This window comes from Peromyscus leucopus, chromosome 8a (genome assembly GCF_004664715.2).
Source record: "Peromyscus leucopus breed LL Stock chromosome 8a, UCI_PerLeu_2.1, whole genome shotgun sequence".
NCBI classification, from domain to species: domain Eukaryota; kingdom Metazoa; phylum Chordata; class Mammalia; order Rodentia; family Cricetidae; genus Peromyscus; species Peromyscus leucopus.
This window is the reverse complement of record NC_051085.1, coordinates 22,537,281-22,559,392: the sequence shown is the minus strand read 5'-3', so window position 1 is coordinate 22,559,392 and position 22,112 is coordinate 22,537,281. Positions and strand designations below refer to the sequence as shown.

Sequence of the window (22,112 nt, the reverse complement as noted above, 5' to 3'; positions counted from 1 at the left end):
ATAACACAAATCATAGTAGAATTAAAAAAAATATTCAGGAAAATAAAAATGTTCTTTGCTAAAATCTATTCCCTGTTGTGAGCCTCCCTTTTCTTTAAATTAAATCATGAACACTTAGTCCAGCAAACTAAAACTGCCTTTTAAAATACAAGTTGGCAGTGAGGTATTGTCACATAAAATCGTCCCTCTGTTATTAATGACAAGGCCACTAATCAACATATTTTCTTCTGGAGACAGAGCTGAAGAGAACCATGAAGGGAAATCTGCAAGGGCAGCTTGCCAAAACCAAAGCCTAAATATTTAGGAGAGCACGTTGAAAGACATTAAAGAATACGTGTAGGCCTATGAAAACCCGGTGTTATCTCTGCAGGTATGAATTTCAAGGGTACTTACATCCAGGTGAACAAAAGGAATTTAGAACACAATTAACCACAGGCCAAAATGAATAGAATGGGCCTCTCTCCTTCCTCCCACTCAGACCTCCTTGGTGGCGGCAATTCAAACTGATTGTATGAACTTGAGGTGTGCTGTCTAGGCTAAAATCCCTGAATGAATTTTGAGCTTTGCATATCCTTCTTCAGTTCTGATTAGGAAACTACAGTCCCTATAAGGACACGTGATCTTGCTGTTGCCCGAAAGGTCACTAAAGTGTTATGCTATGAAGAGCTTCCAGCCAGCAAGTACCCATGTTGAACAGATTGAAACTCGTGGACTGACTCAGAACTGGTGCTTCCTTCCTCTGCTCGTCAAGCGGATTTGCTTAGGGTCCTGGGATCTTATTTTTCATGTCCTTCTTAGTTGCAGCAGAAGCTTAAAATGCTAAGCCATTGTCACATGCTAATCAATGAAAATGAAAAGCAAGAACAACCTTACTCTCATAATAAATAAAACGGGGATTTAGCTAGAAGTTGTTTGAATAACTACTTGAAGCTTCTGTTTCCAAATATCTAACAAAAATGAAATACAACTTGCACATGCTGAACTATTTTTTTTTCTTTTGACTATTTCTGCTAATTCTCAGGAAGTAACATACCACAGAGATTTTTTTTCTAAGAATGGACATTTATTTCCACAGCTCTGAAAGCCAAAGAATATAAGAATAAGGTAGCAGCAAGGAGGTCTCTAATTTCAAAATTTGTGCTGAATCTTGCCGAGAAGACAAAAACACTGTGCAGAAGAGCCCAAGAGAGACAGACTAGACCTTAAATTCCTTTACACAGCTACACCCATCCAGTCATGAGGTGGTGTCTGTATAATGGGGTGGTGCCTATATGATCTGGTATTTCCCATTAGATCCCACCACCCAACATTGCAGAATTGGGCACTAGGTTCCAAATATTTAAATTTGGGCCATTTCTGATTAATCTTCTGTATATTTTAAACAGTTCTCTTTCTGTTTTTTTTTTTAATTTTATAATTAACTTAATTTTACATATCAGCCACGGATTCCCCTGTCCTCCCTTCCTCCTGGCCCCCCTTTCTGCCCCCCAATTGAACTCCCATTCCCACCTGGGACCTGTCCTTAGTGCATGGGCTGGCTTTTTGGAGCCGGGGGCCTATGCTGGGACACTTTGCTCAGCCTGGGTGAAGGGAGGAGGGGACTGGACCTGCCTCGACTGAATCTACTAGGCTGAGCTGAATCCCCAGGGGAGTCCTTGTCATAGAGAAAATTTTGAGTTAGGTGGTGGTGCATGCCTTTAATCTCAGAATGCAGGAGGCAGAGGCAGAGGGAGGTGGATTTCTGTGAGTTCAAGGCCAGCCAGGTCTACAGAGTGAGCTCTGGGACAGCTAGTGCTGTTACACAGAGAAATCCTGTCTTGAAAAAAAAAATACTGTCTTATGTGTTTTTTTGTTTGTTTGTTTGTTTTTTCGAGACAGGGTTTCTCTGTGTAGCTTAGGCACCTTTCCTGGGTCTCCCTCTGTACACCAGGCTGGTCTCAAACTCACAGAGATCTGCCTGCCTCTGCTTCCTGAGTGCTAGAATTAAAGGCATGCACCACCACCGCCCAGCTGTCTTATGGTTTTATGTTGAGACCACAAGTTCATTGTTAGTAACTTTGGATGAATAATGACATGAATTGAAATGACCCAGGAAGCTGAGGGGTAGCCCAAAGTGAAGGATAAGATCTGGGCAGAGGGTGTGTAGTTATTTACAGTATGGTATCTCTAAGCAAGTCCTATTTCCTCTGAGGTTTAATTTCTTCTTCCTTTTTAAATATAACTTTTTTTTTTAGAATTTCATATTTAAGTACTGACTTCAGGGCCTTTCCACCTCTCCTCCTCATCAATTCCTCCCATGGACACCCTCTCAAATTCATGGTCTCTTCTTTTAAAATGATTATTGCTAAACACACACACACACACACACACACACACACACACACACACTGTTGAGTTTTCATGGATACAGATTCCTGTTATATACTGAAGACACCATCTTGTAGCAGACATCCTGTGTCTCTGGCCCTCCTATTCCTCTTCTGGAATGTTCCATGAGCCTTAGGTGTGGGAGCTGTGTTGTAAATGTTTGGGATTGGTTATACTATTTTTGGTTCTCTGCATTTTAACTAGTCGTGACTTTATGTAATTGTTCACATGTGCTGCAAAAAGTAGTCTCTTCGATGAACGGTGACATTTACATGTATCTGTGGTTATGAAGATAAATATTTAGAATACGGTTATGGATTAAACTGGTTTAGGAATGCGGCATTCCTCTAGCTATTCCTCTAGGACCCATGACCTCACCATGCATTGGTGGTTGGCTAGGTTTACAGTATGAAACATGAATTCGCTCCTATTAAGTGGACTTTAAGTCTACATTGATGTCTTTTGGTTACTCCCGAGATGTTAAGTACCATTATTGACACCTTTGGGGATATCTAAACAATTTTAGCTTTGAAGGATTGAGAGTATCAGATCTCTCAGCTGTGTAAAGCATTAAAAACACACAATGGGTAAGTGTTAGATCCCATCTTTATTTTACTAAAGAAAATATTTATACAAGGGGAGTGATTGGGGTTATACTCTAAATGCATATTTAGACTATTTCCTGACAAACTTAGAATGTCCCAGGCCACGTGAGTAGATGAGGATAAGGCTCAAAGAAGCAAACCCTGTAGCTGAATTTACTGGAGTTTTATACGGAGTGATATAAACAAGGACATCATTAGTATAAGCTTGGGCGGGGGCCGAGGCAGGTCTATGGAGACTCTTCAGTTCTATAATAATTAAAAAATAGCTCGTGTGCCATACTGCAGGAAGATTTATCAAAGCACAGCTGCATAAGACAGTTTTTGTATTTTGAATATTTTTAGAAGTCAGCTTGTCTGTTATCGATAAGGACTAAGGGAGTCCGGGACCATCCTATTTTACTAGTGGCCAGTGCATGTTTGGCAAGGGTGTAGGAGAAAGTGGGCAAGAACACAGAGAGTGAGAGCCAAGCATCTTGGATTGGGCAGCAGGTCAAATGGTGGAGGATGGAGTACTCTGCCAAGAGAAGCTTACCAGTTCCTTTCAGATTTGGGCAGGGCTTCAGGGGTACAATAGGATATTTGCCAGAGTCGTTGAGGGTCTGCGGAAGAGGACCAAAGAGTCAAGTTGTGTTTGAATACTTGGCTTAGGGAGCCTGGAAAGATTAGGAGTAGGCCTTGTGGAGACTGTGACACACCACTGTCAGAGGGTGAGGGACACTGTTGAGCAGCAGCTAGCGGCCAGCCAGGCATGTGAAGTATGCATTTACAGCCAGCGCTCGTGCCTTTTCTCTCTGATGGGCAAGCACCCGTGATTAGAAATGGAGAAACTGCATTGTTATTTACTCAGGCATGGATGCTGCAAATCCAAGTGTTAAAAAAAAAAAAAAAAGGCAGGTGAAGAAGGACATCCACTGTGCGTGTAAGAGCAATGCTGCCTTTGCCCTCCCTGGAGGCAGAGGATGAGAAACAAGGTATAAAGAAAGAGGGTCAAAGGGAGCAGCAAAGCTCCGAAGCATGAGTGAGGGAATTTTCTCCAGGACAGCGGCAGGAGAATGAGGAGAAAGAGAAGTTACACAAGGTAGAGAGTCTCAGAACGGTGGTCTCAGGGAAGCTTTCTCCCACGGTAATGAAGGTGCTCCAGGTGCAATCTGCTGACTGTAAAGAATGAAGCAGGGAGGGGAAGAGAGGCTTGATCAGGCACCTGGATAAGCGCCGAGAAAGTGAAGCAACCAAAGTGTCAGAAAATGATGAATCCGGTTATTTTTGCTACTTTCCATAAATGTGGAGAAGCACACAGACTATGATGACATGGCTGAGCCAACTTCGTCTTCCATGTGCCTGGGCTTGGTTAGCATTTAGATTGACTGGATCCTGCAGTCTTTGTTTTGTTCACCCTTGTTAGAATTGCTTTCAATTACACATGACATGCCTTTTAGAAAGAAATGGAAGGGAGCGGTTATTTCAAGTTACAGACGAGCTAGTTAGACATGATTTGGCATATCTTAGCTGACATCCAGGATATATTTAGAATGCACAACCCATTTAAATGCAACAGTTCTAATTAGGATGGTGGGCACATTAATGTATGTATATTTAGAGAAATAAAATGTAAATATGCATGCTATAATCACCCATTAGAGAAATATTCCTTGCCTTGTGCCTTGTAATGTTTGTGTAATCATATTATCTTGCAAGGTCTAGAAAGGAAAAATCACAAAACCCCCGAGCCTAAACTCTCCTCGTCTTGTTAGGGCAGCAGTAGTGGATAGCCAGCGGTTACCCAACATTCTTATTGATATGTAGACACACTGAAAGCAATTTAGCTATTTTAGGCTAATTGAAAACATGTAAAATTATTCACATGTTGATTATGGCAGAATTTTGGACAACATGGACCTAAAAATTAGCTAAAGTAGTTTTCTGGTTTAAAAAAAAACAAAAAACATGTCTATTTTTATTCAATTGTATATGTGTCCCTGTAAATTATCCTTCTAATTTCAGCTGGAGTATCATTTCCTGGGGGAATAATGCCCCTGTCTTCTATCACTTGAGATTCTTGGAACTGTATTCTGTGGTACTCTGACTTTCCTTGTCTGAGTTCTCTTGACTTATTATTAGTCTCTTTTCTCCTGGGAATTGGCTGTTGGACTGTAGACATCATGAAAGTAAAGTTGGTATCAGTTTGTCTCTTGCTTCATTCCTTGGAAGTGCACAGATGGGCTGCTCAACAAATAGCAATTGAAAGAAGCTCTCTGGGGTACCAGAGTGAAGTGATGAGGAAAGTGTGCTGAGAACCACAGACTCCGGTCTCACTTCCGCCTCCCTGGCTTATTCTACTTCTAGCAAGACATCTCCTGTGTCCCTTCCAGCTACCATAAAGTTAGGAATTAAAGAATGTGATTGTCAATATTGTTCGTAGTTCTAAAATTTTGCATAATTCTGTATTTCTGGGATTGGTTTGCACACCAATGGGAGTGATGGACACATTAAAGGGGTAAATCCATATTTTAGTTATTTTTAGCTGGATAGTATGATTATGTTATTAAACAAATTTCTTGGAAGATGAATTCATCTGCATCTCCTACCCCTCTCTCTCACACATATACACACATTCCACATGCATAGATATAAGCAAATGTGGGTTGAAAGTACTAGAAAAAAAGATAATGCTGGTACTGAACATGTGAAGACTTTTAGTTTCAACATTTCCTCAAAATACAATGCAACAGCTGTTTATATGGCGTTTACACTGTGTTAGGTATTACCATGATGATTCAAAATACACCAGAGTGATGTGTAGGTCATTTGCAAGCACCATATCATATTACGTAAGAGATTTCAGCATCTCCAATTCCATGGAGGATCGAGATATCTCCCATGGGTATAGAAGGATGATTGCTTATAGCAGCTGGACCCTGAGGTCTGACAGTTCTCAGTGGGAAAACGGAGTGATGAACAATTCAGGGCCCAGGAGAGGAGAGTGGGATTGACAGGTTTGGAGCCATTGAAGTACTGTTCCTATTCATTTTATCTCAGGGATGTTGGATGTGCACCTGTACTCTTTCTTCCTTAGCAGCCCTGCTCTTGGGAATTCTTTCAACATCAACTTCATTAGTTACAGAGGCAGCAAGCCATATCCAATTTTCTTCTTGTGTCAGGATTGTTCATGTATAGACTAGACTCCTTTGTTGGAAACATTTATAATTAATCCTGTAAACAAACAAATAAACAAACAAATGCAAATTTCACACTGTCTGCCCCAACCAACCTAGTTGGTTTGGAGATTGAGTCAACACACACACACACACACACACACACACACACACACACACACACACTGAATTGAAATTCCAACTACAGACCTAACCTAATTTCCAATTGATAATAGACATGGATTCCCAGAAGTGCTCTAAACCCCTTGATAATAACATCCTAATTTCCTTTCCTGGTAAACGTTTTAAATAAGATTTTTGCACCAAAGGAAATTAACCTTTAAATTAATCAGAATTATAAAATGCCATCACTGATTTTTGTCTTCAGCCTAATTACTTTCTATTATTTAAACAAACTGTACCTCCTGTGAGCTTCAGGTTTGTTTCTCTTTTACTCCTTACCACGCAATACCCACCTATTGTAGCAGAGGCCACCTAGAGCATCCTCTGCTGCAGAGGCCTTTAAATGTCGCTGGGCATCCAGGGCTTCCCTCCGAGCTCACTCAGTGACAAGGTCCTCTTTCAGGGCCCACATGCAAGGCGACTTGGCTCCATTGTTTTTATTTCACATATCTGTTAGTGGGTCCTCAGAGATCTGGTATATCTCAGTTCTTCTGTCAAATGTATGGATGGCTAAGATCACCCTCCTGTCTCTCTTCCACGCCACTTCCAAAACAAAGCCAAACTGGATATGGTGCAGCGGACATTCATGAAGAGACAACCGTCTTTGGTCCAGAGGGTTTTTCCCCTAAGCCAGCTCTCTGTCTTGCCGCCATTTTGTTCTTTGGAGTTGGGACAGAAGTATCCAAGCAATTTTATTTTATGAACATGTATCTAAAAATCCTGGTGCCACAAAGTCTGTTCTGCAACTTGGCTCCTAGTTTTCCTATGCCATTATTTATGTGAAGTAACAAGCACAGAGCATTTACCAAAGGTGGACCGGGTCCACACTATTGGAAGGTGGAAAAATGATCAAATGGAAGATTTCTTTTTCTTCAAATGATTTTTTTTGTTAATGCTATTACACTTCTCTTTCCATTCATATTCTCTGGAATTCTTTTCTGTTGAGCCCGATTAAAACAATCGCCCTGTTCTTCTCCCCTACTAGTTAATTTAAGTTCCTGGTGCCAGAAATAGTTTCTGCATGAAATACTTCCTTTGTATGCCGAGGATAAAAATCTTCTCTGCTTATCTGAATGCTGTTGCCTGTATATTGATTCTTTAGAAACCCGGGCCTCAACAGAAAAATGAATCATTTCTTTTCCCCTCACATTTTTGACTCGGAAAGATTAGATTTACATAAAGACGGATATACTGTGTTTGTGTGAATGAGAAGCCATCTAGCATAACAGAGTAGATAATATGAGAAAAGGGAGGAAACAAGAAATGATTGTTGAAGAACCAGCTTCCCACTTTTTATTTGAAAATCCAAATTCAGAAACAGAGCTGGTGCGTTTCTCGGAAGTGACCACACGGGGGAGCAATGCAAGAGCTGTAGATGAGACCTGACCTAGCTAACTAAGGCAATGTGAAGAGACATGGATCACTGCTAGAGACCAAGGCAGCTGTTGCAGAAAGGAACTCCCATGTGACTCATAGGTGGCACTGCGTATTCATCTGTCTCATGTGTTGATCACATACTCAATCTTTTATTTTTACATATGGCAAAATCCGCCCTCCTCCCTTTTGCTTTTTGCTTCGAAAGTGATGAAAGGTGCTTTAATATACTCAGCGTTTCAACCACCTGGAATCAACCAAAGTCTAAGGAGGTGTCGCATTTTGTGCCATCTTCCATATATCCCAAGAAATGTTTGGGGACAGCCTAGTGGTTAACACCTTATTTCTCAAAAACACACCGAGTCTTCCTCCAGGTGGGGATATGCTTGGTGCTAGGACACAGTGGGAAATGAGACGTGTCTGGGTACTGTCGGCACCCAACACCCTTTTATCCGGAGAGTCAGCTTCAATACTCTGGATTACGGGGAGTTCAGTGATTTAATCTTTAGAGGCTTACAAAATTTAGGTGTTGAACTAGAGCAATAAGCAGCATTTATCTTATCATTTCAACGCTTGAAGAAATCATCACTGGAAAGAAATCTCAGGCAGAATGAGAGGATTTTACGTAAAATGCAAAGTGTCAGTGCGTAGGGAGGGTGGGAAGGGAGGAGGACGACTTCTCTCACTGGGACTCCACTAGGACTCTGCAGGGCACAGCTACGTGTTAATGGCATCCGACGTCCGGACCTTTAGCCTTTAATAATATGTGATGATGCTCAGAGATAAGGGAAAATGGTGAGTTTTGGGCTGATTGGAAATTGGCAGGTTTAGACAAGGACATTTCATCTGGTAATCTTTAAGCCCCTACGATTGCAATAATTATAAACAGGTGACCAAATGACGATATATGAACTCTGTATCTTCCACTGCATTGTTTACGACTCTCTGTAAATAAAACAGACTATTTTTCCGCCCGTCACAACTCCATCCATCATTCAGGCACACAGTACGCTGAACCTTTTTCTGAACTGTTTGTTGCCACATCTGAGGTTATGTTTGAGGAGCGATTTAAAAGAACAAGAGACCTCAGGTTACCAAACACAGTGTGTAGTATGATTTGAACAACCACAGTTGAAATAAGACAGATGACTGACGGTACGAAAAGAAGGAGGAAGGGTGGGAAGGAGGAAAGACAAGACAGAACGGAGGGCGGTTGATAAGAAGAAAGGACAGAATGAAAACCGTGAAGATATGGTGTGTCAAAACATTAACTGAAGACAAGGACTCAGTTCTGGCCATTTTGATATTCTTGCCTCTTACTATTTGGTTAATCTGTATTTTTTTTTTTTATGCTGTCTGTAGCAAACCTCTATTCATTTACGAGCAAGATGAAGCATCATGTTTTAAGGGCAGAATATATCTCCATCTACTGCCCCTGCATAGTAAGTGATTGTGCTCAAGGAGTTACATTCAAGCCTGATGGTTCTGGATATCTGGAGATATGCTCAAACCATACAGAATGTAGTTTGATAAATACTGTAGGCCAGCAGGCTTTAGAAGAAAAATCAAACAAAAATAATAGAAAATTATTATCCTGAAAGCAGTGAATAATTTTCTGTGGTTTTCTTTTTAAAAGAAAGATTCTATAAATCAGTTGTGACTTTTGTCCCTAGGCTACTTGACTTCAGAGAATTCTGGACAGGTTTTTTATTCATTTGCGTTTAGTTGGTGGGCATGTGTATGTGTCTAACTCCAAATTTAAATAGCTAGAATTCATTTTCCAATATTGCTTTCAGAATAAGTCCCCTAGGTTATTATCTTTAAATGACATTCCACATCTTTTTTTCCCAGGTGATTTCAATATTGAATAACATTTGGAAATACATTGCATCTCCATTAGATAAGGTAGTAGGTACAGTCATCCCTCAGTAACCATGGGGATTCCAGGACTTTCTTGTGGATACAAAAACTCATAAATGCTCAGGTACCCTAGAAAAAATGACACAGAGCTTATATATAACCCACACACACCTTGTGGGGTACACGGAGTCATCTCTAGATCATTCCTAATACCCAATGCTGTGCAAGTGCTCTGTGCAATAAAAGTTGCTCTGTTATCCTATTTGGGAACTTTTAACAAGGGCAAAAAGCCTGGACATATTTGGTACAAATGCACTCCCTCCACCGCCCAAATATTTCCTATCTACCATTGGTTGAATCATCAAGTAAAGGAACCCACATATATAGAAAATGTACTTAAAAGGTACTCAAAAATGGATGCATGTGCAAGAGACCAAGATTTAGTTGTACTTTGTGCTAATGGCAATACTTAAAAAAACAGTAATGAAAATAGAGAAGTCATATATTAAAGGACTTTTTCCCCCCTCATGGATTAGTGATTCTGTAAAGATCTTTTAATAGCAGGTGACACATAAAGATAAATTCTTATCTCTGTCACAGAAGTGGTACAGGCCACAGCTGTGCAGGAGAGGGGAAGTCTAACTAAGAAAGAGAAAAGAACCATGTATAAGATAAAAGTCCCAAAGACCAAGAATCTCTGACACTTCCATTTCTTTTACAGATGTTTGTCAACAAGAACAGACAGTGGGATGGAAGAGACTTGGGGCTAGAGGGAAAACTCCGTATGGCCAGAGACAGGAGAGCTCGGCCACAAAGAACACAGTGAGGACGCCCACTCTCCTGGAGGAAGCCTGTCCTCTTTAGGCAGAACAAACACACCCACGTGTGGTGTAAGGGTCACTGTGCTCAAATCGGTGCCTGGTTTAAGGCAGGCTGGTTGAGCTGGAGTTCAAGGTTTTAGTTTTTCCTGGTGTGGAACTTTTCATCTAAGAGTCGACAAGGTCACAGTTGGAGGTGATGGCTGGGTTTCCTGTCTGATGGCAGAGAGCATGTGTTAGCACCCCAAAACTCTAATCTAAGGCTAGGTCTACTCTGGCCCCATAAATATACTCATATATCCAAGAAACATACTGTGAGTTCATGTGCATGTATGTGTGCACATCTGGGTGTACTATCGTGAGTGTGTGTGTTATGTGTTATAACCTTATTTGTGTCCCCTCCCTTCAATTCATGAGTAGAAGGCTTAAAATTCAGTGTGACATTTGAGACAGGGCATTTAAAGAGCTAATTAAAATTAAATATGGTCATCAGGGTGTGGTGATATTGTGTTCCCCAAAATATTGAGCACCCTAATAAACTTATCTGGGGTCAGAGAACAGAACAGCCACTAGATATAGAGGCCAGAAAATGGTGACACACACGCCTTTAATCCTAGCATTCCAGAGGCAGAGATCTGCCTGGATCTCTGTGAGTTCAAGGCCACACTAGAAACAGCCAGGCGTGGTAACAAGAGCCTTTAATCCCAGGAAGTGATAGCAGGAAGCAGAAAGGTATTTAAGGCGTGAGGACGAGGAACTATAGCTGGTTAAGCTTTTAGGCTTCTGAGCAACAGTTCAGCTGAGATCCATTTGGATGAGGACTCAAAGGTTTCCAGTCTGAGGAAACAGAATCAGGTGAGGAGTTGGCGAGGTGAGGTGGCTGTGGCTTGTTCTGCTTCTCTGATCCTCCAGCATTCACCCCAATGCCTGGCTCGGGGTTTGTTTTTATTAATAAGACCCGTTAAGATTCCTGCTAAATCAGGGCAAGGCAGCAGTCCAATTGGACTGGAAATTTTAAATAAGAGGAAAGGCCATGTAAGGATTTTGAAAATGCAAAGAGAGGTCTCAGGACAAAGTGCGTGCTAACACCTTGATCTTGGAGGTTCAGCCTCCAGAGCTGGGAGAAAATGAGTTTCTGTTGTTTAAGCTGCCAGTGCTGTGGTGTGTTATCATGGCAGCCCTAGTGATTCATAGAAAGCAGGAGCACATCCTCAACACACTACTTGATGTCATATTCTAGTGCGCACAGCAGGTGGCAGTGGTGTGCTGTGACTGTGTGCCTTTAGCTCATTTGCCAGGCTGCAGTTCTGGTTTAGACTAAGGGGTCAAACAGACAGGTAAGTCCAGGTTCAGGGGTTTTCCACTGGAAAGAGATGCTGTACTAATGCATCTGCTGTAAGGCGAGCTGTGTAGCTCAGTAAGTACTGTGCTCGCTGAGTACCCATGAGACCCCGAGCTTAACTCATAGCATTGCGTAAACACGGCATGGTGGCACACCTGCAATCCCAGCACTTGGGAGAAGTCAGGAAGATCGGGCTGAAAGTCATCCTTGGCTACGTAGTAAGTGTGAAAGAAGCCTGGAACGTTAATTATCACTCTCAATCTCTCTCTCCCCTCCCTCCCTTTCTCCCTCATCCCTGTGCTGTGCAGTTTACTATCCTCTATGTCTTACTATTTCATAGAGTCTAACTTGTGTCCTTGCTCCTGGTTCATGGTTCCTTGGGAGCTGATGCCTCTTCCCTCTGACTTTGGCTGGGTACACTCCTGTCTGTGAGCATCCAGCACAGAGCTGTTCAACTGCAGGTCAGCCCCAAGCCTACTTTATTCACCCAGCAGACAGAAGCCTGTCCTCATCTCTCCAGTGTGTTCTCACCAAGTTAGGGAACCTGGACTGTCTTCTTAGGGATGGAGACGTCACTGATTTGGCAAGCAGGTGGCTTCAAACAGACATGACACCGGCCTTAGTGTCGCACAGACGTCAAACCTCTCTCAAATTCTTCAAGGCTTGCTTTCAGAGGACACTTTTTGTTTTTCATAAAAATTAAGGGTCAAAATAATTTTCTTTATGATTTCCCAAAGTTGGACAAAAATTTCAACTCTTTATCTAAGATTATTAGAAGTCCGGTTTCTGGGCAGTATCTTCAGATAAGTACATGGCAAGAGGCTAAGACGACGGTAATGTGTGAGAAACACCAGTCGACAGTTTGCTGTGTAAACATTCCTGATTGTTGCTGGACATGACCACAGAAGTCACCAAAGGTAACTGTACACAAGGAGCCCTGATGAACATCTGTAGACTGTCCACTGGGCCTGTTAGCATCAGCTCAGTGCCAATGGCAAAGGGAAGACAGAGAAAGATTTCCTTAAGTTCTCAGGCCAACCTGAGAAATTTGTTCATGAAATGGCTTCTTACACTCTGGATTAATAAAAGCAGGAATGAGGGAGAAAACAAAATAGATAAAATACATTACTTTTAGAAGTTTTGGGTAACATTTTATGAGATGCTGTGGCAGAAGATTCATCTGAAGAGGTTGGAGACATCTGATATCTTTGGATTTAAATGATATTGGTAAAACTTTTACTTAGGAAAGAATTCTCTAAGACACATCCTTAGAATTTGCATTCTCTGACATATTTAAGAATTTTTATGAAAGGGTTCTTTATACCAATATTTGGGCCTTGTATTATTCATATATTAGTTCCCATAAATTAAGGTTTTAACATCCACAAAAGACACTAGCTGTTTTTAAGCTTATTATAAAAACACCTTTGGCTTTTAGATAGCTCTAAACCAGCTGCTTTACTAGTGACTGTAAAGTGACTGTGACTGTGGATTTCACAGGGCACCACTCTTTGAAAATTGTATTTATTTACTTTACCTGTGTGTACAGGTTAGAGAACCACCTGTGGGTTTGTTTTCTCCTTCCAACCATGTGGGTTCTGGGGATCAAACTTAGGTGATCAAGTTTTTTTGTTGGCCTAGGTAGATCACTTTTATTTTTAAAAATGTGTGTGGGTGTTTTGCCTTATAATACCACTAAGTACAACATGCATGCAGTGCCAGATGGGGCCAGAAGAGGGAGTCAAATCACTTCGAATTAGAGTTACAAACAGCAGCAGCTTGGGTGCTGGGTATTGAATCTAGGTGCTATGTAAGAGCACCAAGTGCTCTTAACCACTGTGCCATCTAGTTAGCTCATTAGGCACACTCCCTTTAAGAGCAGCTACTCAGTCCTACATCTACCTGCTTACCATGCCTCAGCAGTTAATCACAGCAGTTCTATCATTGTTATTTTCTGTCCTAAGACTACCCTTTTTATCTTCCCTATGGAAACAGTTCAGGACAAGCTGTACTCTCCCTAAGGAACTGTGACTATAGAGAAAAATCTTTCTGTTTCTCTCTTTGATCCGTATTGTCAGCTCTGCTTACCTAGTACTATGCTAACAAAACTCAATTAGGAAAAATTGCACATACTTCTTTATTAGACCACTCTCAGGACGTCAGTGTACAAATAAGCATTCTGAATCTTCAGTGTCAAATTTACTTGTCTTTAGTCTTGTAAAATGAGCATGAGCATTTCAGGAATCTCTTTTGCAAAGTGTTCTTCTGGAAAGATGCCGATTACATGGCCTGTTAGGTCCATACATTTAAAAATCCCTGTATCTTTTATCGGCCATGGTCTCTGAATAAGGCTTTTGTGCATATGATGAGTGCTTGCTGCATACCTTCTCTTACACCTCAAACAACCTGTCTACACTCAGACAATTATTGTGTCCCTGCTCTACTTTCCTTAAGAGGCGTTTCTATGTACTCATTCACTCATAACAGACATCCAGGAACCCATCAGACCCCAGCTTTCCCTTTCCCACAGTAGCCAACCATGTCCTGCCCCACTACTCAAAATGTTTTAGCATGGATTATATTATATCATATCAATCATCTCACATTATATCATGTCATGTCATTCCCTAACAGGCCATATCATATCATAACATTCCAGATCAGGTCATATCAGATCAGATATCTTTCATATTAGATTATGCCATATCACATTATATCTTAACATGTCATGCCAATACAATGCCATATCAGATCATGTCATAGCATTTTATGCCATGCTATCTCAGATCATGGCATACATATCATTGTCATAGCAACTGATTTCCATTAGGAATTCAATTATTGGCACAGTTTTAAGAACTATTATAAGTTATTGATTGTTGAAATTGGTAGTCCTTGATGAAACTGATTAATTAGCAATACATAGTAACTGAACTGTAACAAAGGAAAATATTCAAGCTAACTGCATTTAGAATTCACGTCTGTCTCTAATCTCCCATCTGTAGTCTCTACTAGAATTGTTCTAAGAACAGATTTTTGAAATACTTTTCAATGAAAGGGGAAAAGGATGTTTCCAAAAATGAGTGCTTCTCTGTTCTTTAGTATGCTGATTCTTTTGTGAAGACTAGCTTAGCATGATGGGCACCAAAGGCTTATTTTCTGTTCTGCTGGGGTGCTGAGGAGTATTGTCTAAGAGCAGGAATGCTGGGGAGGAAGCCCTAAGGGAAGCTTTGAACTTGAAAGACACAGAACGCAGCTTTAATACTTACAGCTGTCCTCTTCTTCAGTTATACATTTCACAACGTAACAGGCGTAGATGAAGCCCGCCAGCTGAAACAGAATGGACAAGCTTTAGACATCACACGAAAGCCAGAGTGTCCAACCTCCCTGGGGGAGCAGCATTTCAAAGACAAGCAGTTAGATTCCCATGTGGGCTTCCAACATGGTTGTCACTGGATCTCGACTCTGTTGTGGATGTTTGACTCCAGCTGTACCCATCTAGTCGATAAATACATTGTTTTATTTATGTATGTATAATGAATAGTTATATAAATACAACCTGATGAGTCTGTTTTGTGTAAATAAATGGTTTTAGGGATATCACTTGGTTATCTAAAATCCATTTTTGTTGTTGTGATGTCTAAATTTTATTGTTAGCTTGACTCATTTGAGAAGAAGGAACCTCAGTAGCAGGACTGATTCCACCAGATTGCCCTGTGAGCATGTCTTGGGGGCCATTTTCTTGATTGCTAGTTGGTGTAGGAGGGCCTGCTATGGGTGGTACCATCCTTAGGCAGGTGGGGCTGGGATGTCAAGCCATCCTTAGGCAGGTGGGGCTGGGATGTAAAAAGAAACACAGTTGAAGCATGAGCATGGAAACAAGCCAGAAAGTAGCATCCCTCCATGACTTCTGTTTCAGTTCTTGCTTGAGTTCCTGCCCAGACTTCTGTCACTGATGGACTGCTTCCTTTGAAGTGTAAGCCAAATTAACCCTTTCCTTCTCAGGTTGGTTTTGGTCAGGCCATTTATCACAGCAACAGAAAGCAAACTAGAGCACGCTTTAAAAAACTAACAATAAAAATTAAAAAAAAAAGTCACACAGTGGTTTGAGCATTTACATGGGATTATATTAACCTTTTCTAATCTTTTATTTGTCAAGAGCCATGGGAAGGCTCTATTCTCTATTCTGTCCTTGGGACTTGGGTCTGGCCCTAGCTAGTTAATGATTATCTGGGACGTTGTCTAAGTCCCCTAGGTACTGCCTGTAACTCTTGACTTCCCTCTCCACATTATGTTTCTACTATATGTGGTCAAGTTTTACTGACTTATCAATGGTTTAATCTCTTATTTCAGGCTTTAAGTACTTGTTGAATTATTTGTAAAGCAATTTTTTCTCAATCACAAACTTTCCTTTTGATTCTTACTTATCACTTCATTACTTTGAAATGAAAATCTAGGTAACAAGTATTGACAAATTCTGAGATTCAGGGCCAGTGTGTTTTTTAAACTCCTCATTAAGGTGTCGCTGCTAGATTCTCAATTATTAAGTGTACTCTCCCCGAATGCAGCTAAGGACCTGCATCCTGCTTATCAGTGAGCTTGTAATTGTATTCAGCTGCATTCTCTAACTACCAGGGGAGCTCCTTTGATAGAAAAGTAAATCCTGTTGCATTCCATTATAAAAGCCTGCTGATTAAAAGAAGTTTAGCTTTTAAATTGGTCACCTCTAAATACAAATGTAAATGTGCTTTCCCCCAATGCATCAGATTCAGAAACTCTATCTTCCAGTTTTCCTACACCTATATATTTCTAATTTAATTCTGTCTTTCCAGTAGCAATTTATAAAATTTGCCCACAGTAGAGAGTTTCAGAGTTTCTAATAATCTCCAATGTTTCTAAATCCGTGCATCTCTTAAATGCTACCTAAGCCACCATAGAGACTAACCCTGGGTTGCCAACTGACATTTATGATTAGGCAGCTTTCCACTGTGGAAGCTGTGCACATTTAAACAGTACCATTCTACAACAAAGACAGCCAACCACCGAGACGATCAAAAATGTCTCCAGACATTGCCATATGTCCCTTTTAAAGGGCAAAATTGCCCTTGGTTAGAGCCACTATTTTAGACACAGTCCCAGCCTTAAGGAATGTGCCATCTTGCAGAATTTGTCATTTGAAGTAGATTTGAGAAGTAGCCAGGAGGGAAAAAATTGTATAGGTGACAGGCAGTACAGTAGCTTTCATGTGTTGGTTCATTAATCCCTGCAGCCACTCTTGGATCAACTTATACGTATTTTTGCAGAAGACAAGTAATAAAAGTTGCTTTTCCAGAGTGAGATCCCGAAGCAGAAAAGTTATGTGTACGTTAAGGCAACCATCCATAGTTCTACCTGATGAAAGTTTAGGGACCTCATCCTAGAGCAGTGGACGTGGAAATTGTATAGGCAGATCAGGATCTAATCAGCAGGGTTACAGTGTGTATCCAATTGCTCTTGTAGAGGGGCAGCCTTTGAGAAAGCATAACTTTCTTGGCAGAGTCCTCACTCCTCCTGAAGTGATGCCCAGCATTTTAGCTTCCTTTCCACCACACCTCTTTAGAACTCAGTCCTGTTGAAAGCTGTTAGTAGTTTGCAGGAAAACAAAATAGTGTTTTCCTCTCTACTTAGCTCTCCCTTAACTCATTTTCCCACTGTGCCCGCGGAGAGTGTTAATCCTGTACACTCTTCTCTCCTTACCCAGCTTCACCTGGCACCTAAAGTAATCTACTCATTCTTCAAGACGAGATTAGTATATTAATTCTCCTAAGAGACGGCAGGTCATTCCTAGAGTAGATTGTAGGCTGGCATGCTTGCGACAAATCCCAGAGCCATAGAAAGGCTTTCTGAGAGAATACAGTGGGCAAAAGACAAGTGAGGCAACATTTCCTAAGAAGTGTTCAGAGAAGAACTGGGAAATAAGGATAAGGTTCAGAGAGAAGGAAAGGGGTCCAGGGCAGAGGCATTCTGACCATTTGAAGAGAAGCAATTGGGCACAAAGAATCAGGTTATTGTTACAGATCTGAGTTACTGTAATCAAAATGAAATGGTTGGGACTGGCAGGATGGCTCAGCAGTTAAGAGCACTGACTGTCTTTGCAGAGGTCACTGTTTACACTCCCAGAACCCACATGGTGGCTCACAACTGTGGGTAACTCCAGTTCCAGGGTATTAGGCACCCTCTTCTGGCCCCCACAGGCACTAGGTATGCATGCTGCACACAAATATACATGAAGGCAAAACACTCATGCACATAAAATAAGAATAAATAAAGCTCAGTCCCATGCAGGCTCCCTGGTGGGTGGTTCAGTCTCTGTGAGCCCCTATAGCCCAGGTTAGTTGGTTCTGTGGGTTTTCTTTTGGTGTCCTTGACCCTACTGTCTCCTACAATCCTCCCTCTTCTTCTTCCACAGGATTTCCAAGCTCTGACTAATGTTGGCTTTGGGTCTCTGCATCTGCTTCCATCAGTTGATGAATAAAGCCTCTCTGATGACAGCTGGGGTAGGTACCAATCTATGAGTATAGCAGAATATCATTAGGAATCATTTCATTTTTTTTGCCAGTTGTGTTTGGTTCTATCCTAGGTCTAGGGGTATCCTGCCTCTGGGTCTTGACCCTCAGGGGGGTGAATCCTATTCAGGGTAGGGTCTCCAGCTGGACCAGTCATTGGTTGGCCACTCCCACAACTTCTGCACCATCTTTACCCCCAGCACATCTTGTAGGCAGGACAAATTGTAGGTCGAAGGGTTTGTGGTTGGGTTGGAGTCCCAGACCCTCCACTGGAGGGTTATAGGAGATGGTAGGTTCAGGCTCCATGTCCTCTATTGCTATGAGTCTTAGCTAGGGTCACCCTCATAGATTCCCACAAGTTTCCATTGCTCTAGCTTTCTAATTTATCTTGGAGATGCCCCAGATTCCAGTTGTCTCTCTCAGTAGTCTCTCCCTCCATCCTACCCCCAACCTGATCCTTCCATTTCTGCATCTATGTTACAACTGTGTAACTTGGTCTTCTTGTGAGATGCCTAACAGTGAGAGCAGGGGCTGTCTCTGATTCTGTTGCCTGTTTTTGGGACCCTTTTCCTCCTACCAGATTGCCTCATCCAGCCTCATCAGGAGAGGGGGTGCCTAGTCTCATTGCAACTTGATATACCATGGCTGCCTGATATCCATAAGAGGCCTGCCTGTATTTGAAGAGAAACAGGAGAAAGAGGATGGGAGGAGGGGGAAGAGGGAAGGAGGGAGGAACTAGGAAAAGAAGAGAGAGGCAAAACTGGTTGGGATGTAAAAACAGAAAAAAAATTTGAAGAAACAAATCAAGAAAGAATAGATAAATCTCCAAAAGGAATTTTTTTCTTTGTTCCTTCTTTAAATATGAATAGAATAAGCCAGGTGGTGGCGGCACATGCCTTTAACTCCAGCATTTGGGAGGCAGAAGCAGGCAGATAGATCTCTGTGAGTTTGAGGCTAGCCTTATCTACAGGAAGAGTTCCAGGACAGGCTCCAAAGCTACACAGAGAGACCCTGTCTCAAAAGGAAAAAAAAAAAAAGAAAAAAAAAAATGGATAGAATAACAATGGAAGATTCCCGTGGTATTGTGCCAGAAAAGGAATGGTTACTCAGGAGAAAAAAAAATATTTGTGTTGCTTATTTTTGTGGTCTAAAGTACAGCTAAGTCAAAATTATTTTCTATTCACTCATCTTGTCATCTTCATGTGTCTATTATTATTTGTCTAATTCACCTGGTAAGGTTTTACTAATCATCTTGACATCATTACTGACAGAAAGGAAATAATATTTTTTTCCAGAACTAAATCAGATTAAAATTACATTTGTATCCACAGACTCAACTCTGATTGGATGTCCTAGACATTCACTTAGAAGCTAAGAGTTCAAGGAAAGGGAAACTCTTTGCAAGTATGTAGAAATACTGAATTTTGATAATGTAACATGTAACAACCTCAGTGTTTAAAGCATTATAGTTTGAGCTTCTGTTTCTAGAAAGATGGATTTGTCAGAGCGATTCTTTTTCTTAGCCCTTCTAACTAAGCACAAGTCAAAACCCTGAGCATCAAATGTGCAGCCAACTTAGGAGCTGAAGAGGTAGGAAGAAGTCAGTACTACAAGGGACCTTGTTCTCCAAGGAGGGATAAAAGGTAAATTCTTCCACTCAGTCCCTTCCACCCTCTTTCCTTTCTTCCCTCCCCTATTTCTTTTCTTGTTTGTTTTCTCTCCTGTGTTTTCTTGGTCTCACATACACTAGATTCGGAGTTGAGCATCTCAGAGTCTAGAACTGAATCCTAAGCCCTTAGGGAAGCCTGTTCTCTCTTACCAACGAACTAAGAAAGAGGCAGGGTATCAGGAAACAGTTTAATAAATGACGACTCCTTCTTCAGCCAATGCCACAGGAAAACCGAACAAAAACAACTGTATTCTCATTCCTTAGCCATCACAGAAAAGAGCAGGGATCAAAGGCTTCCTTCATGGCTGGGTTATGGGGTCCAAGAAGCCAAAAAGGACTGTACATCTTCATTTCTTTATTCTCATTTCTTAGCCATCACAGCAAAGAACAGGGATCAAAGGCTTCCTTCATGGCTGGGTTATGGGGTCCAAGAAGCCAAAAAGGACTGTAGATCTTCATTTCTTCTAGGAATTAGGAAGAGTACCTATTCCTCCACACGAGGGTTAGGGAATCTAAATTCCTAGCCTCACTCTACAGTGATGGAGCACCCTAGCCCTCCCTGTTGTAGTGATGTCAGAGAATACAGTGTGGATGCAGGACTATTTACCAATGCTCAGCAGGAATGAGGAGCATCCATAAGCTGTAGTGTCTGTGAGAGGCACCCAGGAGTAACACAGTGTCTTCTGACCTATATCAGGTGTGATGCCATCAGTGAGGAGCTAGTTTTAGAGGGCAGTTCACTGCCTCTCAGCCACAATGACAGCCCTTGCTGTTGTGAATCTTCACGGAGTCTAAATGAGGATGCTGGACTTCTGGCCCCCACATGACAGAAATAACCTAGCATTCTCCTTCCCCTGCCAAAACTTTATGGGGGTGAGCTAACAAAAGCAGAAGCCTTAATTAAAATCCAGAGTCTCATAACATGATACCCGAAATGTCCATGTTTCAATTAAACTTCAATTAAAAAATAGTCATCAAACCAAGGAGCATCTCATATATGAGTAAAATTGGAATCAATGGAAGCGATTATCTGACAAGTATTTTAAATTAACAACCATTAAATGCTTCAATAATCATTTATAAACAAACGAAATGAAACGAAAAAAGAAAAAAAAATCAAGGCAGGTCTCAGAAAATAATTATAAATGATGAAGATGAACCAAAGTGGAGAAACTGGACATTTAGAAGTAAAAATAAGAAAACAGTTGGAGAATGGAGGGTCCCAAGGAAAAAAATCTTCAGACTTGATGACAGGAGACAAAAATCGTCTCTTTAGGCAACAGAGAAGGAGAGGAAAACTGAACAGAGTGCAAGGGCTCACAGGACAGTAACCAAAGGGATAACGCTCATCGCCTTTCCAAAAGTAAAGAAGATGGAGACAGCACTGATAATTTAACCCTACAAAATAATGAGTGAAAACTTCCTAAATTCCATTTACAAAATCCTTTTTTTTTTTTTTTTTTTTTTTGAGACAGGGTTTCTCTGTGTCGTTTTGGTGCCTGTCCTGGATCTCGCTCTGTAGATCAGGCTGGGCTCGAACTCACAGAGATCCTCCTGGCTCTGCCTCCTGAGTGTTGGGATTAAAGGTGTGTGCCACCATCGCCCGGGCTTGATTTACAAAATCCTTATGAATCAAAAAAAAAAAAAAAAAAAAAAAAAAAGCCGGGCGGTGGTGGCGCACGCCTTTAATCCCAGCACTCGGAGCAGAGGCAGCGGATCTCTGTGAGTTCGAGGCCAGCCTGGCTACCAAGTGAGTTCAGAAAGGCACAAAGCTACACAGAGAAACCCTGTCTCGAAAAATCAAAAAAAAAAAAAAATCCTTATGAACCTCCTCCACATTCAACAAGTGGAACAAACTCTGAAAAGCATAACTCAAAAACAAATTCACTTAAGGTGCAGTCAAAATTTGGAAGACCAAAGACAAAAAATGTAAAGGTGAGAAGGGAAACACTCATGTGGCACCAATCTGGGAACGTGGGTTCTTAAAAACCACAGATGCTACTGTAGTCTAAGTCAACAACTGCACTCTACGGCATTTCCTTCAGAAAGGAATAGACATGTAGACACTAAAGCCACACACTGCTGACTTTTCCTCACAATAGTTAAAAGTGAGGCACCATCCAGATGTCCTTCAGTGCACAGAGAATCCAACAGTATGTGCACCTGCACCATAAAATGCTGCTCAGCAACAGCGTAG

The 22,112-nt window shown here is 41.3% G+C and overlaps 1 protein-coding gene across 3 annotated transcripts in view; it reads right to left on the bottom strand.

Moving 5' to 3' along the window:
- Nkain2 (sodium/potassium transporting ATPase interacting 2) overlaps positions 1–22,112 on the bottom strand; it is a 1,053,517-nt gene that overhangs the window by 14,095 nt on the left and 1,017,310 nt on the right. For all 3 annotated transcript variants that reach the window (XM_028868382.2, XM_028868380.2, XM_028868381.2), the window contains one exon: positions 14,971–15,031. In XM_028868382.2, coding sequence (XP_028724215.1) covers positions 14,971–15,031 — 61 coding nt within the window. The remainder of the gene's footprint in view (positions 1–14,970; positions 15,032–22,112) is intronic.